A 14,220-nucleotide genomic window follows, 5' to 3' on the forward strand; every position below is an offset into this window, starting at 1 on the left:
AGTAAATCTTGAACAAAAACAGAATTATTAGGTATTATTTTTTGAGCATTAATTTATATGATTTATATATATGCTTTCAAAAAAAACTCCCTACTTATGCTCCATGTAGTCCTCATAGAAATAATGCTAATTTTAACAAATAAGTCTAATAAAGGTATCAAATTCATGAGGGGAGAGATGGGATAGATCCTCACTGCAAATACTGATTTGATAAATATTTTATTCTACTCTTTTCTTGATTTGAATTCCTAACTTGAGTGACAAAGGTATAATAGCCAAACCTAGAAATGCAAAAGAATTTAGAGTATCTAACAAGCTGAGCAAAGCAATAACACTTAATAAGAATTAAAAGCATGAAAATTGTATGTGAACTAAAGAAAAGAAATGTGAATAATATTTTTTTCTTTTTAAGTAGGCACAGATTTTATATAAGCTGTAGAAAAGAAAAATTATTAACGTAAATTTTTGAGTCACAATTTATGACAGGCTACAAAAAATTGCTGTTATTATTTCACCTAAAATTTCAACTCTTGTAAAAGCTTTAGACAATTAGTCTCTGTTTTCAAAAGAATAGTCGTAATCATGAATAGCCTATACAAAACCTTTTGGGAGTAATTTCAAATTAATTAATAATTGGAATAAAGAATATTTGATTAATATGTATATATATACCTATTGCCCATGAGAGGAAGAAATTCAAATAGCTTAAAATATAAACGCTTTATGATGCATCCTGATACAGTAAAATAGTACTGATCTCTAAGCTAGGAAGGAAGATTAAATAATTATAGAGCGATAGAATAAACGAAAGTATGAAACCCATTTTCTTAATTTTTGTATAATCATATTAAATTAAAGGAGAGCAAATTAGTAGAACTAAGCAAGAAATAACTATAAATAAGTTGAGACTAAATGTAAAAGTTAAAGAAATGGTTTGTGCAGATTAAACACCAAATAATAATGACAAACACCTGTAATAGGAACTGCATTAAACAATATTAGTAAAATAACTGAACTAATTAGATTGTAAACTGTTCATAGGCGTACCATTATTGACAAATGCAATTGAGATTTCTTATAATTATCGCACTAATAGTAAAATAAAAGAAAGAGCAAAGTTCCTATCAAACGACTTCAAAACAACCGAAAATATCTCAACATAAAACTAACTAAGCATAGAATTTATCTATAAAGCTCGCTTTTTGATGGAATTCATTGATAATTTTATTTGATTATTTGTAAATTTATTTTTTTTACACTTATTTTTATTAATCTTTTGACAAATAACTTACTTGATATTTACATTGTTATTAAAATAATAATAAACCAAGAATAAATGCAATTTGTTGTTTTATTTATAAAAGCAATTTTGTATTTTTAAATATAAAAGCATGTATGTATTTCATAATTAATAAATTTTACATCAATTGTTCATAAATTGGCTTTATTGTGCTTTAAATTATTCTTATTTTTGTAAGTGAATATAAACAAAAGAAGCAATTTTAAATCAAAAACTTAAAATGAATTATAAACTAAAATATCTGTTTTTAGAAGGCATTTCTCCAAATTATAAACTAAATTGCAATATCACAAAATGATCAAATTACTTTACAGTTACCTGAAAATGAACATAAATTTATATATTTAATTCAATTGATTATCATATATCAAATAGTTATTTTTCTTATAAATTACATTTTAGAATGAGATAGCATGAATATAAAATCTAACACTTTCTGATAATATTTACTAGTTAATTAAATCAAAGGTATCATTCGAAAATTTCAAAGCATATGCTGGAAACAGGAAATTATTTAAAAGCTGTTAAATAATAAATAAATATCTGTAATTATGGTTAAAAATGTTTCTTCTATTTTGCAAAATTCTTAATATATTTTGATGAATTATTAAAAATTCAAGCGCATCTTATATAATTTTAATGAATTTAAAAAGCTTTTTACATGAAAATAAAAACTTTTAAGGAAAACAAATTTCTAAGAATCATAAAATGATAAAATACTTAAATTTATTCTAATGAAATAACTTTACATATTTTAAAGAATATTTATTATTTTACAAAACAAGTTTTATTAATTAATTAATTTAATGTTTTTCAATTTTAAAAGAAATTTTCTCAGCTATGACAAAAGCAAGATAATAAAAAGCAATAATTTTTACTGGTATAATTTAGGATAAACCTTATTTTTTTATATTATACTTGTAAATAATATTAAATATCAAGAATAATATTCAGGTTTAATTTGAAAATAAATTTTCATTTTCTTTTTAAATATTGCTAAATAAGCTTATTTTCTAGAATCATGTCTATGTGCAAATTAGTTAAAAGTAATCTGGTTTTGTTGATTTCTTTTTTAAATTTTTTATACAAAGATGTCCACACAATAGAAATAGCTAAGAAAATCAGAATTAGTTAAAAGACCATCAAAATTGTAAACATTTTAAGAATGTATTTTGTATATTTTTCATTTTAGATTTCAAAAAATTTTTCAAATGAAGTAGAAATTTGTTAGAGAAGAAGATTGGATTAGTAAATATCTAAGATATTGTTTTCTTATCGTTGAATGTTTGCGATGCTCTGAGTTATATTTTAAAACAAAGGTTGTTTAGGGGTCTGGAGTGCTGCGTATTCTTAGTATAACGAAAACCAGTCTTAGTAGATATTTGTCAAGTGTTAAAATGCTAAAACAAAACCTCTATCAAAACTACCGCTTAGTAATCTACGACAATTATCACCTGTAAAATTTGTTTAAAAATAAGGATTTTCTATTGTGTTGTTCCTCATTTTATCTATATAAGTGCATGAACTATCTAATAATAAGCTGTTGAAAAACTATTATCTATCATCAGAACCATACCTAGATGAGGTTTCATAGTTGGTTAAATTCTTTATACCTTAGAGAATTTATGAAGATTGTTTAGTGATATTTAAGCCATAATTATAAAAAAATATATTCTTAAATAAAAGATTGTTATAAGCTATTTCCCAAATTTTATAGTGAACAACTTCGAAATTCAGAATAAATTAAGAAGAACTTAAAATAATATTTCTCTAGGCTAGAGTATCGAGAGCCTCCTCTACGAACAAGTTAGCTGTGATTAAATTAAATATAGGGTAAATCATAAAAGGACACACAATTAATAATGAAATAAAAATATATTTGAATCTGAATGGCTTTGCTTTGCTAAATGAGGCTATTTGTCTTTACCTTTAGGTTTATAGCCTTTTTTTATTTATTCTCTTGATTATTTTCTTAGTTGCCTAGTTATCACCATTATCCTATCTTGATTTCTATAAGTCGAAAACACCACTGATCTGTTTTACACTGATTGATCTCATAGACTATAAAGCATTGTAAGATTGATATTACTGGATTTGTTCAATTTCTTTCCTTTAGTAAAGTTCGATTCTATTTAAATAATAATTAAACAAACCAATATACTGTTAAAGTAGAGCAGGTGGAAAGGAGCCTAAGAGTTTTATTGTTTAATATTATTATTATTTGAAATAGATCATGAAAGGAACAGCTATAATTATTAATAAAAAAGCAGAAACCAGAGTTTAAATCAGCTGCTCCACTTAATTATCTTTAAGCTGCTAGTATGATTCAAAAAGTTAAGTCTATATCATATCCTGTATTTTCAATATAGCATCGCTAAATGCTTAAATATTTCCATAAATAACCGATTAAGGGTATAATTCTTGATAGTATCCTTTTAAATACAATTGGTTCAAGCTTGATTGATAGAGCATCATTGTGTATAAAATGGAATGATTTCTGTAAACATGAGTGTATATCTTCTAATCAACGTAGTCACTGTAGGTTGATATTTAAGTTTATGAGATATAATTAAAGAAATTCTCATTGTATGAATGGAGAATAGAATTAATGTTTTAACTAAATTCTTGAACCGCCTTCCTTTGTTATATTTCACTCTATACAAATATTTCGTATACTATTGATGTTACCTTAGATGGATCTTTAGGATCAACTATTGGTTTATCAATACCTAATACTTTTGCAAATATTAGTGAATCAAGAGCGAATTATTGCTCTCTTGTGAACCAAAAGGTGCCTTCATTTATGATATTAGCAGTATTATATTTGCTAAACAAATCTGAAATTAAATTCATATTGTTTGTGTTTACAACATAAAAAGATAAAACGCTGGAATATAAAGCTATGATTGACAGTAATCCTGTGAAGACAATCGCTTTTGTAATACCCGTATCAGTATTTTTAGTTATTTTTTTAATCATTATCTTTTTTGTGGATATTTAAGTATTTTAGCTGCCAGTAAATGCAGACTATTACTAATCATCTACAATTTAATTTTCTCTTGATTCTCCTCCTTTAATTGTACTATTATCAGAGCTGTTTTCGTTTTAGAATTAATTTTAAATGTGTTTTTAATTTTTAATAGAGCAATTATCCTAAGCCCTACTGTTATTATTATTATTATTTTCAATATCCTTATTGTCATTATTTTAATTATATAAAACTATGCTTGAAGGAGAATCAAACCACTTATCCACAATTAGTTAATTAAAATCGCATATGGCATATTTAAGAGAAGCATTTTCTATATTATTACCACCAAAGTGAGGGATCATGGATTACGTAAACATAATTTGCTTTTGAAATAGTTACTAAGTACTTCTTTAAGTGTTTTTTACTTTTTAGTTCTCTTGAGGATAATTTGTAGTATTGATTAAATTACTGCTAGATAGTGGAGATAAAAGTTTGTTTGTAGCATTCATTAATTATTAGTAACTTGTGATATCATATTTTGGATAAATTAAATGATTATACTAATCTTAAGGAGTATTCTTGCTTATTGTAGTAGAATTATTGTGTAAATAATTATCAGAAGAAATTTTCCTTTTGCTATAAGTGATTTCATCTTCATTGTATTTGTTTGCACATATGTTAGTATTGGACTATTGTTCATAGATATTAAATTAAGATATGATTTCTACATCGACTTTCGAATCAATTTTCTAATTACTGATTTATACTTGCTCTACCACTTATTAATCTTCTTCTTTATTCAATAATATTTACTTTTAATCGTTATCATCTTAGACTAAAGATGCTATTTAGAATTCATAATTTTGTTCTTAAGGTTCTCCTTGAGTTTCTTCATAAAATTAGAATTCTATATTTAGGCATTTACTCAGCAAATTTAGTTGATATTTTTTCCCTTGAAATGATTTTTCTTCTTAAAATTTAACTATTTCCAAATATTTTATATGCTTCATATGCTTAGACTAAAGGTTTTTCACCTTAAAAATGAGCGAATAAATTTCTTGATTTTAATAAACGCTTTATTTTCTATTATCTTTTGACACTTTATTCTCACAATTTACTTCATACTTTTTTCTCAGTAAAAGGCATGTATTGTAATAATTTTCATCTAATAGAGTGTTATCGTTTAAAAGAGCTTAAAGTAAAGGGATAAAGTTAAAAATATTCTGATTCTTGAGTTAGTCTAGTTAAATAAAAAAAATATTTTTATTAGTTCAAATTTTTGGAGAGATAAACAAATTTATCAATAAAATTAATTTATATTGAAAAAAATTTTAAGAAAAAAACATTCTATTTTTTTAGGAAAATAACTAATTTCTGAAAGAAAAAATAAATTAAAATGAATGATTTAATTAATTACTTAGAGTGTATTCTGAAGAGAAAATTTTTTCGTAGATTAAGCTACTTATTTCTGAAATTTAAAATAGTTCATTAAAGAAAATGTATTGCTTAGAGTCATTTATTCTTGTGATTAATGATGTTACACCAAAATCTTCTTTAAAATTTTCTATTTTTACATTGATTGATACTGGGAAGACGAAGCCATTTCCGTTTAATGCAAATGCGTGTTTTAGACCTAAATTAAATTAAATAAAAAATAAGTGCCAAATTATTTATTGTATGATATTTACCTGTAGAGAGTACTTAGGCAATACTTTCCATGTTAATAAAGTCATCCATAGTTAACTCATGTAATTAATATAACATTTTTGGTAGTAAATTAGAAACATGCTTTCCTAGTACACTAATTTGATCGATTTCAAAGATAGAAGAAAAATTAGAAGAAGTTCTATTTATCTCGATATTTTTATTTACAAGACTGCAATATACAGAGCATGAATCAGGTGAAAATACATCTATTTAAGAAATTAATTAGCTTTTATTTTATTTTTGAGCAGATTTTTATTTTAGAATTTTTGGGGAAACACAGTAAAAATCAAGTGTCAATTAAAAGACAGATGATAGGCTATTTAAAGCTTAATCATTTGGGTGAATATCATAGAGTTCTTTTTGAATTACTTTGATATTTTAAATTCCATTTAAATTATTTTTAGAAACAATCATAAGTTCTTCCAAATTAAAGTAATCGGAGCAAAGATACTTGAAATATTCTATTTATTTCTATATTTATGTTTTAAGACTAGTTTAGAATTCAACCATAAGGAAATCAAAAGTAATAGGGTCATGCATTTTTATTGTTTGACTATGAATATCCTAATTATATGTATACTGTTTGTATAATTTTTATGATCTTTCCATTAAAATTTATATGCAAAATAAATTTGCGTAATCTTTATGCTTGCTGTATTCCTGTTATATCCTCAAAAGCTCTTAGAAAGATTTAGTTACATTCTTTATTCTCTCTACCAAAAAGCTAATATATGATAAAACTATGTATTTTTTCTTAAAAGCTTCTACTTTATTAAGGTAGTTGCTGTATAAATTGAGTATGTAATGAAGGGTGAATTCTTTTCTGAATTCTTATCCAATAACATTTTTAATATATCTTTCAAGAGGCTCTCCATTTTATTGGTCCTATTTTAATATTAAAGAATTAATTAATTATTCTTAATCTAAATTTATTTATTTTCTTTGATTATAAATCTAAATAATCAATTAGTTATTATTTTTTTACTGGAAGAAATCTTGAGCAAAAGCAGATTTATGAGGATTTCTTTTGATTGCATTAATTAATATGATTTACATATAAATTTTCAAAAAAAACTCCTTATTAATTCTATATGTAATCCTCATAAAAAAAGCTTGAATGATAACAAATAAGTCTAATAAAAGAGTCGAATTAATGTGGCGAAAGGTCAGAATGATCTTCTCTGCATATGTTCCTTTGATAGTTTTTGTATTCAACAAATTTCTTTATATATTAACCAATTTTAGCAGATATTGGCGCAAATACTAACCCTAGAAAAGCAAATGAATTCACAGAGTTTACAATACTAAATAAAGCAACAATACTCAATAGCAGTTAAAAGCAAGAGAATTGTATATACATTAATGAAAATAGGGATTAATAGTATTTTTTTCTTTTAAAGTAAGTGCAAATTTTAAATACTGAAAATAAAAAGCAAAATATTAAAGAATATTTCTGCAATGTGATTTGGGAAATGCTGCAGTAAATACCAGCGATTATTTCATTAAAAACATCTGTCCTTGCAAAATCTTAAGATAAATAGTCAGAAACTTCGAATGAATAATCATAGTCGTGAGTTGACTAAAGTAAACCTTTTGTAATAAAATAAAACTTATTAAAATAAATATTAATTGATATTAAAATGTTTTTTTTAAAGTTTTGATTAAAATTTACCTATTCCCCAAGTAAATAAATAGTTAAAGTAGCATATAATACGAATGCTAGAATTTGGATCAGAGGATAGGATTATAGTTGTGCATTCTAAGCTAGGAAGAAAAAGTATATAATTGTAAACAGAAAAGAGAAAAGATAGAATTTAACCCATTCTTTGTACTTTAGTTTTATCATACTAAATGAATGGAGAATAAGCAAGTAAAAATATCAAAGAAGCGATAATGAATAAATTTATCGCAAATGCGAAAGACAAAATAAAATATTGAGCATATCTTTCATTAACTAATAACTCTATAAATCTATAAGCAGAACTCCATTATATAAGATTTTTAAAATAGTTTAACTAATCTGACTATAGCTCAGCTAGTTGAGTTCCATGATTTTAAAAGGCGATTGCTATTTCCTATAGTTATCTAATAACAATAAGAACAATAGAAAGAGGAAAATTTCTCTAAAAGGATTTAAAAGCTATCCAAAAGATTTCTATATAAAACTAAAAAAAAATTGATTTTAACTAAACTGTAGTACTCATTTATAAATTCATTGTCATTCCTAATAAACTTTTTTTTAGACTTTAAACTAATGCTTTCTTTTTTCTTAATAATTTTTTGTTTAAAAAATATTTGGTTTTTTAATTTATTTTTTATTTGATAGTATGTATTATAGTGTACTAGGCTGTAGTTATTAACACTTGAGCTAGAATCTGTAAATTACTTGACATAAATTATAATTAAGTGTATACAATTATACTTCCTAAGTACATTTTATTTTTAATTAATTTACAATTTAATCTATATTATGAATAATAAATAGTGCTAGCTGTTTATCCTAAAAATATCACACAAAAGTTTAATCCTAAAAAAAAATCCAATAAAAAAAGTAAAATTATTCTTTTTTTTAAGCTAAGATAATTGCTTGCTTTGTTGCGTATTTAATTGAGTTGTTTCTTTAAATAAATTTTTTGCCTTAAAATAGTTTTCGAAATTAATAGGATAAATTTTAATGCTAATATATTATTTATTTTCTTCAAAATAGTAAATTATTAATTAATTGACTAATAATTACTGAACGATTAAAAAATTTTAAGGGAATTAAGCAAGGAAGTCAATCTTATAAAACCAATCATAAAAAATATAAAAAATTATTCGAAAGAAAGTATTATTTTTAAAATTTATATGGCATAATAGCAACTTATGTAACAAAAATATTTATTTTAGGAAAGAAGCAAATAAAATTATCATTTAGAATAAAAACAAGTTAAAAATCTTAAGATTTTTACATAGCTCGATTAATCTTGGTAAAAAAATATTTTCTTTGACTTATCGCAGAATTAATTTCTTATTATTGTTAAAGGTAGCTTTAAAAAATAAAAGTACTTAATCAAATTTGACTTAAGAATTAGATCAAAGTTAGTTTTTGGTTGAAATATTTCAATAAACATTTAAAAAAGTATCTTCAATTTAAAAAAAATAAATACTATTTCTTAAAAATATAAAATGAACAACAAAAATTAAATAAAAAATAAAAAGATTATTTATTTTTTACAGATTAAATTGTTATTTATTTTTATTTGTATTATATAAAAATGTTTGTTTGTTTGATCCTTCTTGGATTGATCTTTTTTTGTAATTAGGTTTTGAAACTAGATTAATTTTATTAATAAGTTAGGTTGAGGAATATTATTAAATTTTCTATTTCTTTTTTTCTTTTAATTAGTTTGCTTACTAAATGATGTCACTAATTCTTAAAATATTGTAAAGTAATCTAGTTTTTAATGATCATGTCAATATTTAAATTAGTTAGAAGTAGCTTTGTCTCACTGATTTGCTTTTTAAATTTTCTATATAGAGATATCCATACTACTGTAATAGCTATAAAAATTAATAGCATTTAAATAATCATTAATATTGTAAACATATTAATAATATATTTAATATACTACTCATTTTAATGCATAAAGAATTTTTCAAAGGAGAAAATTAATTATTGCAGAAGATTATTAGATTTGTATATATCCAATAGATTGTTCTGCGTAAGCTATATTTTTACTATACTTTTCACTATCTGTGGTTGTAAATTATTTTAATTAGTTTGATTTGCTGAGAATTATTAGTACATTTTAAACCAATCTCTGTATAAAAAGATTAAATTTTGCATAGCTAATATAAATCCTCTTTTAAAATTACCACTCATCAATACCTCACATTACTCCTTAGTTGTATGACTCTTAAAAAACTGGTTCTCAACTGTTTTATTATTTATTTACTCAATATTATTGCAAATATTTCCTAATAAAAAACTATCAAAATGTATTTATCTTTAGCTCTAATCATATCTTGAACTTGTTTCGTAGTTTGTAAGGTTTTTTAGATTGTTCAGCACCTTTTCAGTTTACTTAATAATATTCTAACCATATAAATAAAAAAAATTATCAGTAAATATTGGTTGATTTCCAATCATCTCCCAAATCTTATAATGAACAACTTCAAATTTTAAAATAAACTAAGAAGAGGTAAGTAAAATTTCTCTTTAACTTAGTGTTGCTTAGAATTCATCTACAAATAAATTAACACTAATCAGATTAAAGAGAGGCTATACAATAAAAGGACTAACTGCGAGTAAAGAAAGTAAAATATATTTGGTTTTAAAAGGTTTTGGTTTGCTAAAAGAAGCTATTTATCTTTATCTTTTAGTAATTTATTTTATTTTTTTATCAAGAATAAGATTTTTCATATTATTTTGAGAATTCTATTTGATATTGATTTCATTTTATGTCTTTTACTCAGAATCAAAGGGTTTTATTAGCTGTTTTGTACTTAGAGATTTCATCGATTAAATTATATTAAAGGAAGAGTTGTATTAAACATTTTTTTAAATTTCCTTTTTTTGAAATTTTTATAAATGGTTCAAATAAATAGTAAATAAATTGATGTATTATTGTAGAAGCGATGGAGGGAAAGTTCCTAAAAGTTTTAGTATCTGATATTACTGAGACTTAAAGTAAATCATGAAAGGTACAGCTATGACGATCAAACATAAAGCAGAAATCAATGTCTAAATAAATTAAATAAGTTATATTTCTTTAAGCTGTTTATAAGATTTAACTAACTCATCAGATATTAATACTTAAATTTTTAGAATGGCTGCATTGAAAACTTCATTGTTGCCAAAAACCATTGATTGAGGATAGAATTCTTGACGCTTTCCTTGTAAGTACAACTAATTTAAGCAAGATTAAAATAAGAGCATTGAGTACAAAATACTATGATTTCTTTTATTTATAGTATAAATTTTACGATCCTAAAATTCACTCATCACAGATATTTAAGTTTCAGAAATATAATCAAAGAATTCTTCATTGTTTGCTTTTAAAATTTTGTTAATATTTTTACTATACTAATTTATTGTTCTTCTTGAATGATTTCTGCTTATGTTAAATCTGTAAGCGAGTTCAGTAGTGTTTTATGAAATATTATAAGGGTTTGGTATTATGCGATTTAGTTTTAAAACATCTCTATAAATGAATGCGTTAATTTAAAATTCCTCTTCTTTCGAATATTAAAAAACTGATTCACTGATTACAGTTGCTGAACTGAATTTGCTGAACAAATCAGAAATTTTATTCAGATTACTTACATTAATAAAGTAAAATGTTAAAACACAAACTGATAAAAGAATTATTGACATCAAGCCTGTGAAAATTATCATTTTTATTATTCCAGAATTTGTAGTTTTAGTAATTTTTCTAATAATCCTCTTTCTGATAGATATTTATGAGCTTTAATTACCATCAATGGAATATTTATCAACGTCGTAGAGGATTTTAATGCTGTTTTCGTTATTATTTTATAATTTATCAAAACATTCATTTTAGATATTTTGGCTATAAAATTACTTTTTAATTTATTATTCATAATCAACTGAAGATTCTTCTTCTTTAATGTGATCAAATTCTTTATTTTTATTATTTCTATCATTAAAGGCTATACTTTAAGGTGAATCTGATAATTTATCTGCAAGAATTTAATGGATATTGCATATAGCATACTTAACACTGAAATTTTCACAATTTTTATCATTTTCTAAGTAAGCTGAAATAGATTATCTGTTAAGAGATTTTTAAAGTAAGTCATTTTTTAAAGAATTTTTGTATTTTTAGTTTGAAGGATCACAGTTTTTATCTAGTATTTAGCAAGCCAACTGATTCGCACTACTAACATTAACACTAGATTATTAATTTAAATATCTATTTGATAATTAGTTTTCAATATTATTTATATCTTGCTTTGATAATATTATTTCGCTATGCTATTCTTGTTAAGTTTACTTTGAACCTGAGTTGCTATGGTAAAAATGATCCCAAGAATTCTTCCTTCGACTCGAAATAAAATCTTCCAAACCGCCAATATTCATGTAATATTATTATTCTTAAGTATATTGTTAAGTTTAGTTTAGTTATCCGTAATTTGAATTTGATGTAAACTCACCAAGTTGTTCTTCATTTTTTTTATTTTCATTTACTTTTTCAGATTGTTATTTTAAAAGTAAATTTTCTTTAACTCGTGGCTTTTTATAAAAATATTCTGATGATTTTTCATCATAGCTCTCTTTTATTTCATCATCTTAAATTTAGAGTTCCACATTTAGACATTTTCTAAGCAAATTAAGCTAAGCTTATTTTCCAAATAATGACTTTTCTTCTGAAAAAGTTTAGACTTCCAAGTATTTAAAATGCTTCATGTGTTTAGATTAAAGACTCCTTATCTTAAATATAGCAGAAAATACTCTTTCATTTATATTAACATAATTATTAAATCTTGATTAAGCTATATCTTGCTTATATTCCTTTCTTCTTTTTACTATAAAGCAAGAGTTGTAATAGTTTTCTTCAGATAAAGTTTAATCATTCAAAATTGCTTTAAGCAAGGGGAGAAATTTCAAAATTTGCTAGTTCTTTAATTAATCTATTTATTAAATAAAGAAAATATTTTTAAAAATATTTCAAAGAAAGAAGTATTTTAATTGAAAATAATTTAACAAAGTTGGAATTTTTATCTTAAAATATGAATCAAATAATAAGCGCAAATTAATTAAATAAATAAATTACTCAGTGAATACTCCTAAGAAAATATTTTTTCATAGATAAAACTGCTAATATCTGTGATCTAATATGACTCATTAAAAAATATGTATTATTTTTAGTCATTCACTCTTTTAATTAGTGCTGTGACACCGAAATCATCTTAGAGATTTTCTGTTTTTATTCTTATGTAGATAGGAAAAATGAAACCATTTCCATTTTGAGCAAAAGCAAATCTCTCGCCTTGTTTTTAATAAAAAATTTTTTTACTTTTTAAATTTAAATATTGATTACCTGTGTTGATAATAGAGTCATTGTTCCCAAAATTGATAAACTCATCAATCGTTATTTCATGCGCATTAAACATCACTTTAGGTAACAAGTTAGAGACTTATTTTCCGACAACACTAGATTGTTCAATTTCAAATATTTGTTAAAAATTCTTTGAAGTTCTTTTTATATCGATGGATTAACTAATAAGACTGCAATATACCGAGCAACATTAAGAAGAAAATACATCTGTGATATTGCTAAATTGTATTTTATTTTATTACTGCTTTTAGTTTAGTTTTTTCTTTGTAGAATTATAAAAATCTAAACTAAACTAAAATATATGCGAAAGGCTGTTAAGGAGAGGATCTTTAGAATGAATATCAAAGAGTTATTTTTAAATACTGCCAATATGCTAAATGGATCTTAAATTATTTTTAGAAACACTCATTAATTCTTCTAAAACGAAATAATCAGAGCATAGATACTTAAAATATTGAATTTATTATTAAATTTAAGATTTTAAACAAATTTAGAATTCAGATATTAAATTATCAAATTTAATTGGGTTGTGCATTTCAATTCTTTAGTTTTCATTTTTTGAATCTGTAGCATACTAATTATTTAAGTTATTTGCTGTGTTGATAAGATTTTTTGTAAATATTAAATTAGTCCAGTCTTAATGTTTGACTTATTCTTATTGTATTTTTAATAGCTCTTAAAATGCTTTTGTATTATTTTTAGCTATTTCTATTAAAAAGCTTAAGTATGAAAAGACAATATACTTTTTATGAAAATAATCTACCTTATTTAAATAACTTTAATATAAATAAATGATGTAATTTAGCACAAATTATTTTCTAGATTCTTGTCCTAAAATTCCTTCTATATTTCTGTCAAGAAAATGGCTATTAAATAAATCCTATTTTTAAATATTTAGATTATAAATTTCGATAATAAATTGCATAAAAATTATTTAAATAAATTTACTGGCGCAAATCTCTAACAAAAGCAGAATTTCTAAGGGTTATTTTTTGAGCATGAATTTGTATGGTTAATAAATAAGCTTTCAAAAAAAACCCCTTATTTATACTCCATGTAATCTTCATAGAAATAATTTAAATTTTGACAAATTTATCTGATGAATGTATCTAATTACTGAGGTGAGAGAAGAGAAAGATCTTCACAACAAATACTTATCTTATAAATAGTATCTTCCA

The 14,220-nt window shown here is 23.4% G+C and overlaps 3 protein-coding genes across 3 annotated transcripts; 1 reads left to right on the plus strand and 2 right to left on the minus strand. All coding sequences in view use genetic code 6, as the record gives it.

Annotated features, from left to right (window-relative positions):
• Window positions 1-929: 929 nt before the first annotated feature.
• Window positions 930-1,232, plus strand: TTHERM_000628339 (hypothetical protein; the record flags this gene model as incomplete). The annotated part of the gene is made up of 1 exon (XM_012798469.1): window positions 930-1,232. One exon carries the CDS (start codon window positions 930-932, stop codon window positions 1,230-1,232), a length of 303 nt encoding a protein of 100 aa, XP_012653923.1.
• Window positions 1,233-2,275: 1,043 nt separating this feature from the next.
• TTHERM_00628340 (transmembrane protein, putative) lies at window positions 2,276-7,801 on the minus strand (the record flags this gene model as incomplete). Its single annotated transcript, XM_001019520.2, has 5 exons — window positions 2,276-5,511; window positions 5,689-5,904; window positions 5,960-6,863; window positions 7,033-7,568; window positions 7,651-7,801. 5 exons carry the CDS (start codon window positions 7,799-7,801, stop codon window positions 2,276-2,278), a joined length of 5,043 nt encoding a protein of 1,680 aa, XP_001019520.2.
• A 2,674-nt stretch (window positions 7,802-10,475) lies between these two features.
• Window positions 10,476-13,451, minus strand: TTHERM_00628330 (transmembrane protein, putative; the record flags this gene model as incomplete). The annotated part of the gene is made up of 5 exons (XM_001019519.4): window positions 10,476-10,530; window positions 10,640-10,704; window positions 10,777-12,614; window positions 12,758-12,973; window positions 13,025-13,451. The coding sequence occupies 5 exons, from the start codon at window positions 13,449-13,451 to the stop codon at window positions 10,476-10,478; spliced, it is 2,601 nt and encodes an 866-aa protein (XP_001019519.4).
• Between the last annotated feature and the right edge of the window lie 769 nt (window positions 13,452-14,220).

This window comes from Tetrahymena thermophila (assembly GCF_000189635.1).
Source record: "Tetrahymena thermophila SB210 genomic scaffold scf_8254584, whole genome shotgun sequence".
Lineage (NCBI taxonomy): Eukaryota > Ciliophora > Oligohymenophorea > Hymenostomatida > Tetrahymenidae > Tetrahymena > Tetrahymena thermophila.